At 44.7% G+C, this 20,352-nt stretch overlaps 1 protein-coding gene across 3 annotated transcripts in view; it reads right to left on the bottom strand.

Annotated features, from left to right (window-relative positions):
* The window catches only part of abcb5 (ATP-binding cassette, sub-family B (MDR/TAP), member 5), a 167,842-nt gene extending 148,301 nt beyond the window's left edge, over positions 1 to 19,541 (bottom strand). For 2 of the 3 annotated variants that reach the window (XM_038797448.1, XM_038797446.1), the window contains exons 1-4: positions 19,485 to 19,541; positions 8,908 to 8,992; positions 7,468 to 7,546; positions 7,323 to 7,380 (exon numbers count right to left, since the gene is read on the bottom strand). In XM_038797448.1, the coding sequence (XP_038653376.1) occupies positions 7,323 to 7,380; positions 7,468 to 7,546; positions 8,908 to 8,956 (186 nt within the window). In that variant the 5' untranslated portion in view covers positions 8,957 to 8,992; positions 19,485 to 19,541. Of the gene's footprint in view, positions 1 to 7,322; positions 7,381 to 7,467; positions 7,547 to 8,907; positions 8,993 to 17,901; positions 17,962 to 19,484 lie in introns of those variants that run through there. The other variant, XM_038797447.1, reaches the window with a different exon arrangement.
* Between the last annotated feature and the right edge of the window lie 811 nt (positions 19,542 to 20,352).

Raw genomic sequence — 20,352 nt, forward strand, 5'->3', positions numbered from 1 at the left:
AAGTATTTTAATGGTTGCAACTTGCTTTCGGGCAACCTGTGATCATTAAAGACATGATATAAATGTAAGTGATTCATTACCTGGACCTCTTTCCCCTCCAAAGCTGTTAAGGTTAGATCATTTAAAAAAAAATAATATTTATTGCAACAAGTTGGTTGACATGGAACATAGAACAGTACAGCACAGTGCAGGCCCTTCGGCCCACGATGTTGTGCCGACAATTTATCCTAATCTAAGATCAACCTAACCTACACCCCTTCAATTTACTGCTGGACATGTTCCTGTCCAAGAGTCACTTAAATGTCCCTAATGACTCTGACTCCACCACCTCTGCTGGCAGTGCATTCCACACACCCATCACTCTCTGTGTAAAGAACCTACCTCTGACATCTCCCCTATACCTTCCTCCAATCACCTTAAAATTATGTCCCGTCGTGACAGCAATTTCCATCCTGGGGAAAAGTCTCTGGCTATCCACTCTATCCATGCCTCTCATCACTTTGTACACCTCTATCAAATCACCTCTCTGCCTTCTTCGTTCCAGTTAGAAAATCCCTAGCTCCCTCAATCTTTCTCAATGAGACATGCCCTCAAGTCCAGGCAGCATCCTGGTAAATCTCTTCTGCACCCTCTCCAAAGCATCCACATCCTTCCTACAATGAAGCAACCAGAACTGGATACAATATTCCAAGTGTGGTCTAATCAGGGTTATATAAAGCTGCAGCAAAACCTCACGGCTCTAAAACTCAATCCCCCTGTTAATGAAAGCCAACACACCATATGCCTTCTTAATAATCCTATCAACCTGGGTGGCAACTTTGAGGGATCTATGTACGTGGACCCAAGTTCCTCTGTTCCTCTACACTTCCAAGAATCCTGCCTTTAACCCTGTATTCAGCATTCAAATTCGACCTTCCAAAATAAATCACTTCACATTTATTTAGGTTGAACTCCATCTGCCACTTCTCAGCCCAGTTCTGCATCCTGTCAATGTCCTGTTGTAACCTGCAACAGCCCTCGTCACTATCTACAACTCCACCAATCATCGTGTCATCGGCAAACTTACTAACCCACCCTTCACTTCCTCATCCAAGTCATTTATAAAAAACACAAAGAGCAGAGGTCCCAGAACAGATCCCTGCGGGACACCACTGGTCATCGACCTCCAGGCGGAATACTTTCCAACTACTACCACTCAATGTCTTCTTTTGGCCAGCCAATTCTCTATCCAGAGAGCCAAATTTCCCTGTATCCCATGCCCGCTAACTTCCTGAATGAGCCTAACATGGGGAACCTTTTCAAATGTCTTACTGAAATCCATATGCACCACATCCACTGTCCGACCTTCATCAATGTGTCTCGTCACATCCTCAAAGAATTCAATAAGGCTTGTGAGGCATGACCTGCCCCTCACAAAGCCATGCTGACTATCTTTAATCAAACTATGTTTTTCTAAATAATCATAAATTCTATCTCCTTTCCAATATTTTGCTCAGCACAGATGTAAGACTGACTGGTCTGTAATTCCCAGGTATTTCCCTATTCCCTTTCTTGAACAGGGGAACATTAGCCTCCCTCCAATCATCCGGTACTACTCCAGTGGGGAGTGAGGACGAAAGGATCATCACCAACGGCGCAGCAATCTCCTCCCTCGCTTCCGTAGTAACCTTGGGTATATCCCGTCAGGCCCAGGGGAGTTATCAATCCTGATGCTTCACAAAATTTCCAGCACATCCTCCTTCTTGATATCAAACTGGACGAGTCTATTATCCTGGTTCATGCTGTTTTCATGAGCAACAAGATCCCTCTCTCTAATGAATACTGAAGCAAAATATTAATTTAGGGCATTCCCTATCTCCTCAGACTCCAGGCACAAGTTCCCTCCACTATTCCTGATCATCCTCTTATTTCGCACATAAGTGTAGAACGCCTTGGGGCTTTCCCTAATCCTTCCCGCCATGGCTTTTTCATGCCCCCTTCTAGCTCTGCTAAGTCCATTTTTGAGTTCCTTCCTGGCTACCTTGTAACCCTTGAGAGCCGTGCCAGATCCTTGTTTCCTCAAGCTTACTCAAGCATCCTTCTTCCTCTTGACTAGAAGCTCCATTTCTCTTGTCATCCAAGACTCCTTCCCCCACCATTCCTTCCTCGTCTTAGTGGGACAAAACTATCCAGCACTCGCAGCAAGTGCTCCTTTAGCAACCCCCACATTACTGTTGTGAATTTCCCCAAGAACAACTGTTACCACTCCATGCTATTCAGCTCCTGTCTAATAGCAGTATAATTTCCCCTCCCCCCAATTAAATACCTTCCCATACTGTCTGTTCCTATCCCTCTCCATGACTATGGTAAAGGTCAAGGAGTTGTTGTCACTGTCAACGAAATGCTTTCCCACCGAGACATCTGACACCTGGCCTGGTTCATTGCAAAGCACCAAATACAATATGGCCTCCCCCCTAGTCGGCCTATCTACATATTGAGTCAGGAATCCTTCCTCTACACACCTGAGGGCAGCACGGTAGCATTGTGGATAGCACAATCGCTTCACAGCTCCAGGGTCCCAGGTTCGATTCCGGCTTGGGTCACTGTCTGTGCGGAGTCTGCACATCCTCCCCTTGTGTGCGTGGGTTTTTTCCGGGTGCTCCGGTTTCCTCCCACAGTCCAGGTTAGATGTGCAGGTTAGGTGGGTTGTCCATGATAAATTGCCCTTAGAGTCCAAAATTGCCCTTAGTGTTGGGTGGGGTTACTGGGTTATGGGGATAGGGTGGAGGTGTTGACCTTGGGTAGGGTGCTCTTTCCAAGATCCGGTGCAGACTCGATGGGCTGAATGGCCTCCTTCTGCACTGTAAATTCTATGATTCATATGATTCATCTCTCTGCTGCTATTAGGGGTCGATAGAAAACTCCCAGTAAAGTGACTGCTCCTTTCTTGTTTCTGAATTCCACTCATACTAACTCAGTAGACACACCCTCCGCGATTACCTCCTTTTCTGCAGCTGTGATGCACTCCCTAATTAACAGTGCCATTCCCCCTCCTCTTTTACCTCCCTCCTTATTCTTCTCAAAACATCTAAACCCCGCTATCGTGTTATGCTGCTTTGGATAACACAGGCTGCTACTTGATGCAGTCTTAACTAAAGAATGCTCCAGACTCTGAAATGAGTGCAACATGTTCATTGAACTATTAACACAGTCCTCAAATGAGTTTGACTCTCTGCTAATCTAACTGTAGTAACTCAGTCTAACTGTACCAGCTTGCTGATCAACCCTGTCTAACTCTCTAGATGTCTGTCTGTGGAAAGAGGCATTGTGTGAGTGCTTCATCCCTTTTAAGATGTTGATGTCATGCCCCCTTGTGGTAATGCCACCTCTAAGTGTCCTGACTGTCCATTGGTGTGTCCTATTCTGAGTGTTCATTGGTTGCATGCTTGCATATCATGACACCCGGAACATCTGGCAGCCATTCCTGCCCCTGTGAAATCCATGTCTCCGTAATGGCCACAACACCTTAGTTCCAAGTGCCGATCCATGCTCTAATTCATCTCCGTTATTCCTGACATTACTGGGAAGCACAGTGGCTCTGTGGGTTAGCCCTGCAGCCTCACGGCACCGAGGTCCCAGGTTCGATCCCGGCTCTGGGTCACTGTCCGTGTGGAGTTTGCACATTCTCCCCGTGTTTGCGAGGGTTTCCCCCCCACAGCCCAAAGATGTGCAGGGTAGGTGGATCTGTGATGCTAAATTGCCCCTTAATTGGAAAAAATGAATAGGGTGCTCTAAATTAAAAAAGAAAATCCTGACACTCCTTGCATTGAAACAGACACACTTTAACCCATTCCACTGAGTGCCCATCAACTGCCTATCCTTCCTCACAGACTCGCTGCATACTATTTCTACCTGTTCAACAGCTACCCTATCCTCTGATCCATAGTTCTGGTTCCCATTCCCCCTGCCAAACTGGTTTAAACCCTCCCGAAGAGCTCTAGCAAACCTCTGAGATCTACCATGTGCACTTTGCGATCACTAAAACTCAGTAGAAATTTGAGTTAAAACTTCTCAGGTGCAAAGAAGAATCTGTTTTATTTGTCTCTATTGATTACAATTGAGAATTATTTAAAGTCTTATTCTGTAATAAGTCCAGTGAACAAACAACTCAATAGAAGCAATCTTGGAGACAATTCAACTTTCAAATAATACAGAAATGATTTTCTTGCTTACGCAAACAGCTTGCAATAACATCAAAAGTAAAAGTCAGAAAATGAAATATGAAAGACAGAAAGACAGCGAGTAAGTTAAGTCAAAGTATAGGTGATTCATGAAGTAAGAAATGGCTGTACAATCTATCACGGTTATACTAAATCATGTCAAAGTATAGGTGATTCATGAAGTAAGAAATGGCCGTACGATCTATCACGGTTATACTAAATCATATCAGACTTTAGCCATCTAGCTATACCCCAATGTAATTCTAATTGGTTTGGGTTAGAATCAAATAAGTTTGATTCAACGCTCAGCCTTCCGTCATTAATAGGCAACATTAACCTAAAATGTATTCTTGTATGAGCTATGGAATGTGATTCGGCTTCCTTATCGCATAAACTTGCTTGTTACGACAATGGTCTCTATGCTGTTGCCATGGAGCTTGCCTTGTCCTTGGGTTACTTTATCTTGGAATTGTATTTGTTAGGTGCATAGGAAGCCTGCTGTTCTGTGTTCTGTTTGCAGCTATGTTCTGAAATGCTCAATGTGTGTTTTGAAATGACCTGAGGTTATGAGTGGGTTTTAAAATGGCATTTAATAGCCATGGGCTTAATGCTAAATAGCTATATTTTACCTAGAGAAAATAGCTCTGGCAAACCTCCCACCCAGGATATTGGTGCTCCTCCAGTTTAGGTGCAAACCGTTCTTCAAGCACACCCACCTTCCCCAGAAGGTATCCCAATGATTCACATATCTGAAACCTTCCCTCCTGCAGCAGCCCTGTAGCCACGTGTTCAGCTACACTCGCTCTCTGTTCCTTGCCTCATTACATTAACACTGCAATGAAGTTACTATGAAAAGCCTTTAGTCGCCACATTCCGGCACCTGTTTGGGTATACAGAGGGAGATTTCAGAATATCCAAATTACCTAACAGCCTGGGCTGGATTCTCCGCCGTCGGGATGCTCTATTTTGCCAGAATCCCAGGGGTTTCCCGACGGCGTGGGGCTGCCCCACAATGGGAAACCCCATTGACCGGCCAGCAAAACGGAGCATCCCGCCGGCGTGCTGAACCAGAAATCTGGCGCGGTGGGACGGAGAATCCAGCCCCTCGTCTTTTGAGGCTTGTGGGAGAAACCAGAGCACCCGGAGGAAACCCACGCAGACACGGAGAGAATGTGCAGACTCCGCACAGACAGTGACCCAAGCCAGGAATCAAACCTGGGATCCTGGCGCTGTGTAGCAACAGTGGTAAACACTGTTCAAGCAATTAAAAATGTCACCTTCTCAAAATATAGACTCATGGATTCAGGAAAAATGAATCCTTTACTTTTGAAAGAAAAATGGAGTTGAGAGGTCAGGTCGCCTTTTTTTCCTTTCTGTCAATATGCATGGAACCAAACAAGTCCCTGGGAGATAGCCATGATTTCTGAACTTTCCATTTTGGGGCATTCTATTGAGAAGACATTAAAATGCAACAAACAGCACATTTGGATTAAAAGCAACCATTTTCCAAAGAGTTACATAAAGTCATTCACAATGGACTTGCAAATTTTGTGGCTACAGACTGGAATTCCAAAAATGTTGAGAAGATTCCCATTCTATCACAAGTACATGTAAATGTGAACATCTTTTGATGTCAATGGGAAAGGTGTCATAGGCCATTGGCGAGGACAGTGGTAAAACGGGGGTGATTGATACAAAATTCAAGTGCTGTCAATTTCCGGCTGAGCATTTCAAAATTGCTCAAGCATGAAGGGGGATGATTTCATAGAATTTACAGTGCAGAAGGAGACCATTCAGCCCATCGAGTCTGCACTGGCCCTTGGAAAGAGCACCCTACTTAAGCCCACGCCTCCACCCTATCCCTGTCATCCCCGTAACCCAACCTAACCTTTTTGGACACTAAGGACAATTTTGAACGGCCAATCCACCTAACTTGCACATCTTTGGACTGTGGGAGGAAACCGGAGCACCCGGAGGAAACCCACGCACACATGGGGAGAACGTGCAGACTCCACACAGACAGTGACCCAAGCTGGGAATCGATCCTGGGACCCTGGAGCTGTGAAGCAACTGTACTAACCACTATGCTACCGTGCTGCCTCAAGGATTGTAAAGCACTTAATTTTGTTTGAAGTGGTTGATGTTTATAAACATTGTGGTTAGAACATTTCAGAGTTACTCAACCGTGAAGGAAGATGAATGAAGCAAGGCTGCAGCTGTGTGTGTGGAAGCAGTCAATTACAGCCCAGTAAGGGAAATGAAAAAATGGCTTGCAGCTCAAGGATCTGAGGGGTTGAAACACAGGTCACTGTTTTTTTCTTTCCAGGAATTGACACGTGGTGCTTCCTCTGTCTGAATCAGCAAGTGTATTGCCCAGTGAGTGCTGCAACAGTATTTTCACTGCCTCTGTCTGGGCTGCTCTCTAGCTTCCAGACATGGTCATCTTTTCTGGGGAGCATACTGACAGGTTTCTCTTTTCTGGTGGGGTCTCTTTATTTTGGGGGTCTCGGGGTGGTGGTGATGTGAGGTTTGGGTGGGGTGGGCAGGTCTTGCATTGTGTTAGGGGGGAGGCCCTTGCATGGGCTTTGGGAACAACTTCAGGTGTTACCTCCCTTGGTCCACCACGTCAGGGCCACACTGGGAAATACCGTTAGTAAATCCTGCCCACATGATTCCCGACCCAGTGGCTCGAAGAATATGGTGTCCAGCCTGCTAATTGGATGTAAATGGAACATCAGCAGGCGCCAATCCCGTTTTCTTCGTGACACTGGATTCTCCACCGCATTGGGAACTCTGCTACGGGCGGTGGGCGACGGAGAATCCAGCTCACTGTTTAAGAATAACGGGTTGGCATTTAAGCCTGAAATTGTTTTTCTCTCCGAGAGTAATGAGCCTTTGGAACTACCTTCCTTAAAAAGCAGTGTGAGCAGAGTCTTTGAATGTTTTGAAGGCAGCATTATAGATTCTTGATACGCAAAGTGGTGTAAGGTGGTATGCTGAAGGAGATTACAGTCAGATCAGCCTTATTGAGTGGTGGAGCAGTCTCAAAGGGCTGAGTGGCCTACGCTTGCTCGTAACTTGTACATTCATACAAAGAAAAACACGTCAAGAAGCAAAACCAACCAGTTCAAAAAATCCAACCGCCTTTTTTAACTTCCTTCCCTCCTTGAGGTTCTTTTCTCTGCAGAACACAAAATTTATCTGAAATTAGTTCGTAGTGAGGATTATAGAAAAATTTATGCCTCTGAATTGTAGGAGAATTCATTACTTTCCATTCTTGGGATGACCTGTGTCGGGATTCGCACCCTCCTGGTAGCTTGGATTGTCATAGCCAACAGTTGAGGATCCTGCAAGGTATTTGTCAATATTTCAATCAAGATTGAGTTTTATATTATTAAACTATACAGCATAAAGGCAGGCCATTTGGCCCATTATGCTTGTGCTGACCCTTTGAGTATTTAGTTAACTCTTTCACACATCCCTTTTCATTCCCAATAACTCTGCAAATGGCTTTCTCTCAATAAATATCTAATGCCCTTTTGAAAATTAGTACTGAATCTCCTTTTACAAGTTTCAGTTAATGTTTTGCAATCAAAACGACTGGCTATGAAAAAAAATTCCTCATCTCCCCACTTGTTCTTTTGCCAATTATCAAAACCCGTGAATATTTTGCCATTGGAAACAGTGAATGTAATCTAATGGCCTTGTTGCCCATGACCCGGGATGTAATGAGGTCGGTAAACCTTGCAAGAGGCCTCTAACGAGATCGCGCAAGGTGTTGCGATCTGGATCCTGCCCTCAAGGTGCGAGATCAAGATTTGCATATTTACTGTGCAGTTAAGCTCACTTGGATATGTTCAAGCAGGTGTTACCCAAGGCGCAGGACCTAATGGTCTCAGCTCGGAGACCCCGAACGGGCCCCGCTTAGCACTGGCTTCCACAAACATGAACCAGGCGTAGAGGAATTTGGGGGAATCTCCCAGTCAATTGGGGGCCCCCTGGGTTGTCGGGCGCTGGGTAGGGTGGTAACTTGGCACTCCTGATGCCACCATGGCATGGCCAGCCTGACACCCGGGTCACTCTCGCAGTGCCAAGGTGCACAGGTGGCACTAGTAGGCTGGCAGGGGCATTGCCAGGGTGCAAGGCTGGCAGTGACATGGTGCCATGAGGGCATCTTGCCCGTGCTCGGGATTGAGCCCGGGACTGCCCTGCCTTTATGAGGTGGGGTGCTGGGGGCTCGATGACCTCCTAATTGGTGAGTTGGGGCAGTGGGGGGTCTGGAGACCACGATGGGGGGGTCCAGAAATTGGGGCACCAATCTCTTCCTGCACTAGCTGACTGAGCTCGTTAGTGCAGGAAATGAGCCTAAGTGCAGTCTCAACAGTGCGTTCATCGCTGAGGTCCCATTGAATAGCGGGCTCATTCTCGATGCTGCAAGTGCCAGGCAACACCCCACTAAACACGCCCGAAAAGGAACTATGTTTCATTTTCATTGAATCGAGAAATTACAATACACTTTACAGATTTCACAACCAGTTTCACACACAGCCAGTTTAACAATATTTTTTTGATGTGCTCTAAATGTGTTTTGAAAGCATGTTCAAAATGGGCAACCCAGAGTCAATATATATTTTATGACGTTTATTCCATTCTTATGAAAAACATGGTTCAGAACCTGAAATTAGAAATATTCAGAATAAAGACTCACCACAGGCAGCAATATCTGGCACTTGGTTTGACCCCAAATCTTGCACCATGTTCCCTGGGATTCCTCACTTTCTGCTTTCTTTACTCTGAATAGTTTTAAAGGAAAGCAGACAGGTTGTTGTGTGCCACAAATCTACACGGAAAGAAAATAGATCTGAATACTGGATGGTGGTTTTTTGCAAAGCAATTCATAAAATAAAATCAAAAGAATAAATGCTGGAAAATCTCAGCAGGTCTGGCAGCATCTGGAGGCAGAGAAAAGAGCTAACGATTTGAATCCAGATGACCCTTTGTCAAAGCTCACATAATAAAATGTGAGCTCATATAATAAAATCCTACTTGCTAAAAAGGAAGGTGACATGTGTGGTTCCACTGGCAAACTTTCTTTGATTCATTAATGGGATGTGAACACCAACTTCTGTTGGCCATCACTAATTGCCCTTCAGATGGCTTGCGAGAGCCATTTCCAAGGGTGTCAGCAGCATTGCTGTGGGTGTGGATTCACTGTGGGCCAGACAGGGTCAGGATAGCAGATTTCCTTCCTGGATACTAGTGAATTATACGGGTTTTTACAACAATTCGTGATAGTTTGATTGAATGGAATTTTACCTTCTACCAGTGGTGGGTTTCATGGGGAATGCTTCATTTTTGAGAATAAGTGCAGTTGCTCTGGCAGCACCTTTCCTGCTGGCCGGAATGGTTGAACTTTGGACCTTTGTTGTGGTGGCTACGTGAGCCCCACAGAGCAGTCATATCCAGATAAATGCTGGTGTTTGACACCGGGCAGGGGGAACCCTGCGCTCCCCAGCTCCAGGCTGGTTTAGCTCACTCGGCTAAATCGCTGGCTTTTAAAGCAGACCAAGCAGGCCAGCAGCACGGTTCGATTCCCGTTCCAGCCTCCCCGGAGAGGCGCCAGAATGTGGCGACTAGGGGCTTTTCACAGTAACTTCATTAAAGCCTACTCGTGACAATAAGCAATTTTCATTTTTTCATTCCTTTCAGGTGAGGACCCTGTATTCTCCAACTCCAGGTTCAGAACTGATCTGGGATGGTGGCATCAGAAGGTCCATGGGTCCAGCAGCATAATACAGTCCATTAAGACCAGCTCGGCATGGAGATGGAAGGCAGGAACCAGTCTGTCGCAGCAGAGTACCAAACAGCACATCAGGAGCAGTGCAGAAAGGCTTTTTCACACTCTCCTCAAAGTCTCTTGTGAACTGAAACCCACCTTGTATGTGTCACTCCTGATCAACCGGATTTTAGACCAACGCCATTTCCCACTAGAGTTACGCAAGATTGGAAGGCTAACAGGATTCTGGCAGCCAGCTGTTTTAATAAGCATTCAAAAGATGCAAATGGCTTTCATGTCAACGGCCAATGGGAAGACCAGCCCGCAATTAACCCGCAATAGGAAGAATTGCAGCGTGATTTTACATTTGTGGGTTTCTGATTTTTTGGCTACCTCGAGATTCTCCGCTCCCATCCGCCACAGGCAGTGTGGGAAAATTCCGCCCATGGTGGGCAGTGTGGGACATGTGGATTAATTCTGGCAGTAATTAAGACATACAAAGATAAAAGACTCCATATACTGTAATGGACAAGCCCTAACTTTTTCTGGTGAGTTTAGATTCTAGATCTGAGATAAATACAGCGACTTCGCACTATTCAATATATATTGGACGTGAGTCAGGTTATTGTGGTGATATGCATCACTGTAAATGCACAAGGGGTTAATGTAAGCACACGGAGACTAGCTAGACACGACAGGGAGCACCAGAGACATGACACACAGACATTCAACCAATAGGTCAGTAAGATAGGACATGACCAATGGGCATTCATGATACACACAGAGGTGACACTACCACAGGGGGCCTTTCTGCACTGCTCCTGATGTGCTGTTTGGTACTCTGCTGCGGCAGACTGGTTCCTGCCTTCCATCTCCATGCCGAGCTGGTCTTAATGGACAGTATTATGCTGCTGGACCCATGGACCTTCTGATGCCACCATCCCAGATCAGTACAAAACCTGGAGTTGGAGAATACAGGGTCCTCTCACTGTATGGAATACATGGGTCCTCAACCCATATATAAAGGACACAGCACACATGATCTTCCTCTTTCCAGTGGAGACACTCAGTGACTACAGACACAGGGTTGATTGAACATCACACCCACCACGTGGATTGTAGCAGACTGATTCGTTAGTATGAATAGCTATAGAAGGGTTAACAGTAGAGTCGAATCCAAGTAGGAGAATTGTTAATAGTTTAATAAACGTGTTGACGTTATCTCCATGTCTGAACCTTCCTTTGTCAGAGTACACATCAAGGAAGCAGCTTATGCTACATCAAGAGCATAACAAGACATTGTACCAGTGAGTGACTGTTTCAATCCATATAGTTACAACTCAGCAAGCAGTGACAACCAGCAACAACACCCAGGCAAGATGATCGAGATTCCGATTCCACAGCGGCTCAAGTGCCACGGCAATCTCAGTGAAAACTGGCGGGCATTCAGGCAAAGGTTTGAGATCTTCCTGGTAGCAGTTGACGTACAAGACGTGGTTGATGCTGAAAAGACAGAGTTTCTGCTCGCCATCGCGGGTGCCAGAGGAGAAGAAATTGTCAAAACATTCAAGGGGCAAAACAGGAGCGACTTCCAGGCAGTCCTGGACAAATTTGGACAATACTACGAGGAAAAAACAAACAAACCAACAGAAAACAGTAAGAGAGGCGCCAATACTCACCACGAGGTCGATGTCCCGGAGCAGAGAACAACAATTTTGATTGGTGGCCATCTTGGTAAAGGTGCTGCGCATGCGCAGTTGAGGAAAAGGCCCCAAGTAAAGGAACAGCGATCTGAGCATGCCCAATCGCATCCTACGACCTATGTCACATGCGTCATGATGTCAGAGGCCCCAGGCAACGCCCACTTAAAGGGGAAATGTCCAAAAACACGAAAAAAAATTAAAGCCGTAAAACCCTTGTTTCACCTGGAATAACAGCACAATGCCTGAACTTCGACCAGTAGCTGAAAGTAACCTCCGCAGAACCCTGCAACCAGCAGTTAGCACCACTCAAAGAGATGATACAGTCCTTGAATACTACGACTCCGACCTTGATTTCTTCTTTGGACATCATGAGCTCAATGCCAGCTCCAAAAAAAGGTGATGATATGGTCTGAGAAGACTACGACTCAGATGAAGGTTTCTTCATTAGAGATGGTAACCCCAGTACCAAATCCGAACCGCAACGAGATGTGTTCTACAGTGAAGAATCCGACACAGACGCGGTTGTGTTCTTCGGATTTGAGGATCTTCAGCCCAGCACATATGACATCCAGACTCGTGAGTGCAGGATTATGCTGCAGCCTGACACCAAGAGACAGAGAGCGGTACAAGCCCACAGAGAGCGGCCTGCTGCCACGCAGACAGTGGTCCACGCACCACAAAGGTTCTAGCCTCTACACAGGAAGCGATGAAAGACTTCACAGCGAGACAACTGCACGTCTCCACACAAGAAGTGACTCGAGTGACACAAGCCTCCACAGCGAGCTCGTAGACAGCCTCCACGATTGAAGCAACACAAGACTCCAAAGCACAGTCCTTGCATGAACAAGACCATGAGGGTCTCGTAACCTCCTCTGAGTAACCAGCAGCAGACGATGCAGGTCTGCCACGCTCAAGTGAACATCAGCAAGACTATGACAGTCTGTCATTCTCCAGTGCACAGCGAGAAGACTGTCAGTTTACCACGCTTCGGTGAACAACAAAGCGACTATGACAGTCCATCCAGATTGTTTGATCCACAAGAAGAAGACTCTGACAGTCTACCCAGCCCAAGTGAACAATAAGAAGCTACTGAGGCTCTACCCACTGTATGTGAGACAAGTGACGATGGCATCCCACTTCCCATACAAAATGTGCAATGTGACAGACCTCAGCTAGTGTGTACAGAGGCACTCGACAATCACAGTGAGACTACCGGTGACTCCGGTGACACCACGTTACTTCAAACCTCATTCGCTCGAGCCTCTCCACAAGCAAATGCATTCCTGAATGTTTTGACTCCTGACGTGGAGCATCAAGAAACCTCAGCTGACACAAGTGAACCTGCAATGACTCCAGACCGGGAGCATCAACAAGCCAAAGCTGATTCAAGTAAGCCGGACATGACTGCAGACGGGGTAACAGCAGATGCCACAAAGCATGCTGACACGAGTAACTGTGTGAAGGACTCGTATTATCCAAAGAGTGTGGTCCTTGAGCGCAGCAAACACAACAACAAAACCAACCGACACAACAACACAACCTATGAAAACCATATTAAAGACAACGACATGACTGGTACCAAAGACAACATCGTCGACAGCAAGCACGACAAAGACTACACCAATGGAACTACGACTGGCACGATATGGTACAACTCTATCCATGAGGGACACTGTTACTGCTCAGCTCAGTACAATGACATACCATGGCAGGACGATGCATCTTACCAATTCACGTTTGCTACACTACCAACAGGCAACCTGGCTTTCAGGACAGATGCCATCCAACATCGCTATCACAAGCATCGGAAGAAAAAAAGACTCCAAATCAGACAACAAAGTGACAACCACTTCTTGGTTCTCACGCACAGCGACAAGGATGGCATTTACAATGCAATGCCACCATCAACATCACCACCTCGCCAACCCAACAAGAAAGACATTCGACCATAATAATTGATGAATTTTGGACTCATACATCTGATTTGGACTTATTGTTTAGTGATCACTGTTATCATGATTTGTACATAGCATCACTTATCTACCTGTTTTTGTTCAATTTTCTTTAATACTGTGCAGAAAATATGTAACACGAAAAAAGGGGATGTGGTGATATGCATCACTGTAAATACACAAGGGGTTAATGTAACTACACATAGACTAGCTAGACACTAGAGGGAGCACCAGAGACATGACACACAGACATTCAACCAATAGGTTAGTAGGATAGGACACGACCAATAGGCATTCACGATTCACACAGAGGTGACACTACCACAGGGGGGCATTACACCAACCCATATATAAAGGACACAGCACACATGATCTTCCTCTTTCCAGTGGAGACATTCAGTGAGTACAGACACAGGGTTGATTGAACATCACACCCACCACATGGATTGTAGCAGACTGGTTCGTTAATCTGAGTAGCTATAGAAGGATTAACAGTAGAGTCGAATGCAAGTAGGAGAATTGTTAATAGTTCAATAAACATGTTGAAGCTATCTCCATGTCTGAACCTTCCTTTGACAGAGTGCACATCAAGGAAGCAGCTTATGCTAAATCAAGAGTATAACAAGACAGTTATGAGATGTGACATGTGAAGCTGCTTTTGAAGGACCAGGGGATCTTTGAGACCAACTTCTCAATGTCTACACATGCAGTAGTTGTTGCTGTCCTATTCATGTAAAACCCCTGAGCACTGATAGCATCACCATTAGTTACACCATAAATTCCAACCAGAATTTTGTCAATAAAATATGATTCTAGTCTTCCTAATATACACAAAGGCCCAGATCCAGCTAATTATCCCGTTGCTCCTTATTTTCTTCTCTCTCTTCTAATCACAGGATTGAAATCTTAATAGCCATCCTTTTCAACAGCTTTCAATGGGATTGAAGCATATGAACAAGGATCAGGAGTAGGCCAATCAGCCCCTGAAGTCTGATTCGCCATTTAATAAGATCATTGCTAATCTGATGGGGACCTCAAATCTGCCTAACCTCGAATATCCTTCACACACTTGCTCACCAAGAATCTATCCACCTCTGAATATTCAAAGGCTCTGCTGCCACAATCTTTTCAGGAAGAGAGTTCCAAAGACTCATGACCCTCCAATTGAAAACGATTTGCCTTATCACTATCTAAAATAGGCAATCCCTTATTTTTAAACAGTGACCCAATTCTAGATTCTCCCAGAAGAGGAATCATCCCTCCATACTTATCCCTGTCAAGACCCCCTCAGGATCTTATGTGCGTGATCGAACGGCCTCATCGCATCCGGCTCAGTGATGCGACAAGGCCATTAAATCACGTGACGTTTGTGATGCTCGGAACGCCTTGCGTGATCTGACAAGATCGCACGAGATGTTGTGATCTGGATCCTGCCCTCCCCGGATGGGATCCAGATTTACATATTTAGGTGAGAAATAACATAAGAACATAAGAACTAGGAGCAGGAGTAGGCCATCTGGCCCCTCGAGCCTGCTCCGCCATTCAATGAGATCATGGCTTATCTTCTGTGGACTCAGTTCCACTTTCCGGCCCGAATACCATAGCCCTTAATCCCTTTATTCTTCAAAATCTATCTATCTTTATCTTAAAAACATGTAATGAAGGAGCCACAATGGCTTCATTGGGCAAGGAATTCCATAGATTCACAGCCCTTTGGGTGAAGAAGTTCCTCCTAAACTCAGTCCTAAATCTACTTCCCCTTATTTTGAGGCTATGCCCTCTAGTTCTGCTTTCACCGGCCAGTGGAAATAATCTGCCCGCTTCTATCTTATCTATTCCCTTCATAATTTTATATGTTTCTATAAGATCCCCCCTCAGCCTTCTAAAATCCAACGAGTGCAGTCCCAGTCCACTCAACCTCTCCTCGTAATCCAACCCCTTCAGTTCTGGGATTAACCTAGTGAATCTCCTCTGCACAACCTCCAGTGCCAGTACATCCTTTCTCAGGTAAGGAGACCAAAATTGAACACAATACTCCAGCATGTCCTCACTAACACCTTATACAATTGCAGCATAACCGCCCTAATCTTAAACTCCATCCCTCTAGCAATGAAGGACAAAACCATTTGCCTTCTTAATCACCTGTTGCACCTGTAAACCAACTTTTTGCGACTCATGCACGAGAACACCTCTGCACAGCAGCATGTTTTAATATTTTATCATTTAAATAATAATCCCTTTTGCTGTTATTCCTATCAAAATGGATAACCTCACATTTGTCAACATTGTACTCCATCTGCCAGGTCCTAGCCCATTCACTTAACCTATCCAAATCCCTCTGCAGACTTCCGGTATCCTCTGCACTTTTTGCTTTACCACTCATCTTAGTGTCGTCTGCAAACCTGGACATATTGCACTTGGTCCCCAACTCCAAATCATCTGTGTAAATTGTGAACAATTGTGGGCCCAACGCTGATCTCTGAGGGACACCACGAGCTACTGATTGCCACCAGAGAAACATCCATTAATCCCCATTCTTTGCTTTCTATTAATTAACCAATCATCTTTCCATGCTACTACTTTACCCTTAATGCCATGCATTTTGTGTAGCACCTTGTCAAAAGCTTTCTGGAAATCCAGATATACCACATCCATTGGCTCCCCATTATCTACCGCACTGGTAATGTCCTCAAAAAATTCCACCAAATTAGTTAGGCACGACCTGCCCTCTATGAACCCATGCTGCGTCTGCCCAATGGGACAATTTCCATCCAGATGCCTCGCAGTTAGGCTCACTTAAATATGTCTGCGCCTAATTGTTCTGAGGCCTGGGAACGAACACACGCAACTGGGAGACCTCGCTATGGCGCTGTGTAGCACTGGTCCACACAAATGTGGACCAGGCATAATAGCACCTGGGGAGTCTCTCAGGCCATGGTGGTCCCGGGGTGGTCAGGTTCTGGACAGAGTAGTACCTTGGCACTCCTGCTGCCACCAGGGCACCTTGACAATGCCAGCCTGGCAGCTTGGTACTGCCACCTGGGCAGCATGGTAGTTCCACCTTGGCATTGCCTGGGTGATACTATTAGAGTGCCAGGCTGGTAGTGCCTGAGTGTCAGGTTGCCTATACCAGGGATTGGGCCTGGGGTGCCCTGCCCTAATGATGTGGGGTGCGGAGGGGCTCAAGGACACACTAACATGCAAGTTGGGGCTTTGGGACAGGTCCGGAGGCCACGGTGGGGTGTCAGGATTTTGGGGCGGCATTTAAAAATGATGAGGTAAGTGCGGCCTCAGGAGGGGGGTTCCTCACCATGACAAAGTCAAAAGAGACGTCTGATTGTGGGGTCATTCTGGGCACTGCAGGTACCGGGAAACACCTTGCTATTCGTGCCCAAAACAAATGTTGGTCGTTAAATTGGTGCTATGTCTTTTCGTCCGAAGTCATTTCGTCCAACGACACTTCGTCCACGTCTTTTGGTCCAACATCTTTTTGTCCGCACGTCTTTTGGTCCTACGTCTTTTTGTCCGATGATTTTTTTCGTCAAAGACTTTTTGTGACTTGACTTTTTGTAAATAGAAATCTTCTCTAATGCACATAGCAAGGTATAATATGTAATAAAGGATTTTTATTACCGGTCTCATTCCTTTAACGAGCCTCGTTAAAGGATAGTTATTATCGTTCTCTTTCCTTTAACGAGCCTCGTTAAAGGATAGATATTATCGTTCTCTTTCTTAATTCGCCCATCCCGAAATGGCAAAGTTCATTTTGTCAACGAAGAGCAAAAGAAAGGTAGCTGATGAAAGTAACTACATCTACGATTTTCATTCGAGCAGTCCAAACCTAGGAAAAGAATACTGGAGATGTGAGAAAAGAAGGCTGTGTTCAGTGCGGATTCACACGGTAACGGAAAACAATGAGCCGAAAATTATTTATTTTTCTAATGAGCACCTTCATCCAGCTGATATTGATTCATTAAATGCTAGAAAAGCAGTTGCAGAAATAAAGCATGAAGCAGTGGAAAACATAGCAGCAAGTTCGCGTAGCATACTAGCGGCCACGTTTACGCAGCTATCAGAAAATACCTGCTCTCAACTCCCTAGGTTGCCCGTCGTCTCAAGGACTATTCAAAGGTGCCGACAAAAAAATTCTGGATTTCCCGCTAATCCAGCGGCTAGACACGGTTTTGAAATACCTGACAAATATTGTAAACTTGACAATGGCGAACAGTTTCTGAGATACGATTCGGGCGCCGAGGATCAACAGCGCTTACTAGTATTCGCATCAGAAAGTGCTCTTCAGGATTTAGCATCATATCATCATTGGGCATGTGATGGAACATTCAAGATTGTGCCACAACAGTGGTTTCAACTGTTCTGCATTCATGTACAAGTTAAAGGAAGCAGTTTTCCACGGGTCTTTGCATTACTGCCGAATAAAAGAAAGCAGACATACAAATTATTTTTTGACCAATTGAAAATTATGCAACCTAATGCAGATCCGATTGATATTATGGTAGATTTCGAAGTTGCAGTTCACAAGGCAATTAATTCATCATTCCTTAATTCATCTGTCGTGGCATGTTTGTTTCATTTGAGCCAATCTGTGTTTTGAAAAATTACCGATTTAGGCCTCAAAGAAAAATACAATACAGACTCTGAATTCTGTCTTAAAATTCGATGTTTTTCAGCATTAGCTTTCCTCCCCGTTGAAGATGTCGAAGAGGCTTATGAAGATTTGATAGATGATGAAGAAATACCTGCTGAATTAATCGTTTACTTCGACTTGACTTACATAGGCATTGTGAGAGGACGTGGTGCCAAACGAAGGAGAGAAACACCTACATTCCCGACAGCTGTATGGAATGTTAATCAGCGTGTTCTACAAGATCTACCGAGAACAAATAATTCTGCGATAAAGCGTTCGGCGGGTGGAGCTCATTTGAATACCTGGAGGTTAATCAAAACTCTGAAGGAAGAGGAAGGGTTCATAATAGGCAAAAAGGCTCAAGTTCTTCGGGGAGATCAGTCGACTTCATGTACGCGATATAAGAAAATAACTGAACGCCTCAAAAGACTGGTCGTTGAATATGATTCTACAACAAAAATTGATTTCTTGAGGAATGTTGCATACAATTTACATCAATTTTAAGTAACTTTAAGAATTTTAAAATACATTTTCCAACTGTATTCTCTAAGTGATGTGATATCTTTCGTGAATTTTAAGTAATTAGTAAACTTTTAGATTTTTTAACTGCATTTTTAGATTTTTTAACTGCATTTTTCAACTTTTGCTGTATTTTACTTGCATTTTATCAATTACTTGCATTTTAGCAATTAAATTCTCATAGTAAACTTTTAAATTTACTTGCTGTATTGTACTTGCATTTTATCAATTAAATGGTTTTATACGGAGTTTATTTGTAATTGGATAATTGGACAAAAAGACATTGGACCAAAAGACGTGCAGACAAAAAGACGTTGGACCAAAAGACGTGGACGAAGTGTCGTTGGACGAAGTGACGTCGGACGAAAAGACGCGACACGGTTAAATTGCGCCCTGCATGTTTCAATCAAGCTACCTCTTACTCTTCTAAACTCCAGTGGATACAAGCGTGCCCACCCTTTCCTCATACCCATTCCAGGCATTAGCCTGATAAACCTGCTTACCAGCTTCCAACGCTTTTTCATCCTTCCTTAAATAAGGAGACCAATACTACACACAATACTCCAAATGTGGTCTCACTGGTGTCCTGTACAAATGAAGTCATTAGCTCCCTACTTCTGTAATCAATTCCCCTCACAATAAACAATAAAGTTCTATTAGCTTTCCTCACATTCTGACATGTCAGCTCACCTTCACTCACGAGTCTTGAAAATATAGTCTTGAAGCATCTGTGCCCGGATCCTAAATGTCACAGATACTTCCTTTCAGTTGGTCTCTTCTTCTGCAACAAGTTGACGTCCTGAGCCCTGAGGCACAGATATCATATTTCATCTTGATTACTTTAACTTCTGTGACAGTAATTGGTGAAACCTCTTCCTGTTTGAATGAGTTGACTATTTCCATAATATCAAAGAAATGATTGAATAAAAAGATTAAGAATTCGATCAACAAAGTGTTCCAAATGGAATGTTTACACAAAATTATCTGATCTGATTTAAATCCAAATACAATGAGGTTGCAGAAAGGAGGCAGATATAATTTGGTGTGGACATGTGTGTAGTAAGACATTTATGGAACAAAAATAAGGAATGGAAGCCCTGTATATCCTCAGTAGAAGACGGTAAATGATATGGATAAAGAAAGAGTCTGAGGGACTCAAATTCTAAATTCCTTGAAACGTGTTACTTTATTCAGTCAAACAGCCTGTTCTTCCAAAGGATCAGAAGCACAATTCACTCCCAGTATATTCAACTCATTGTACCATAATACCCAGAAACCCAAAGGCGTTCCAGTGACTTATCGATCAGCGGTTGGTCAAAAAACCATCAAGAAGTGCAGCAAATGCTGGAAAGAGCAAGTCAGGCAACATCTGTGGGAAGAGGAACAAAGGTGAACAACCTTTCCTCAGAACCCATGAAAGGATAAAGACCTGAAATGCTGGGCAGGATTTAGTGCAGCCAGCTGGACTGGGCAAAGTGGAGGGCACATCTGCATAAAAGGCAACACACCAGTCTCCTCCTGGCGAGAAAACTAACCTCCATTAAATCAGCAGTAGGAA

This window comes from Scyliorhinus canicula, chromosome 5 (genome assembly GCF_902713615.1).
Source record: "Scyliorhinus canicula chromosome 5, sScyCan1.1, whole genome shotgun sequence".
In the NCBI taxonomy this organism is placed as follows: Eukaryota; Metazoa; Chordata; class Chondrichthyes; order Carcharhiniformes; family Scyliorhinidae; genus Scyliorhinus; species Scyliorhinus canicula.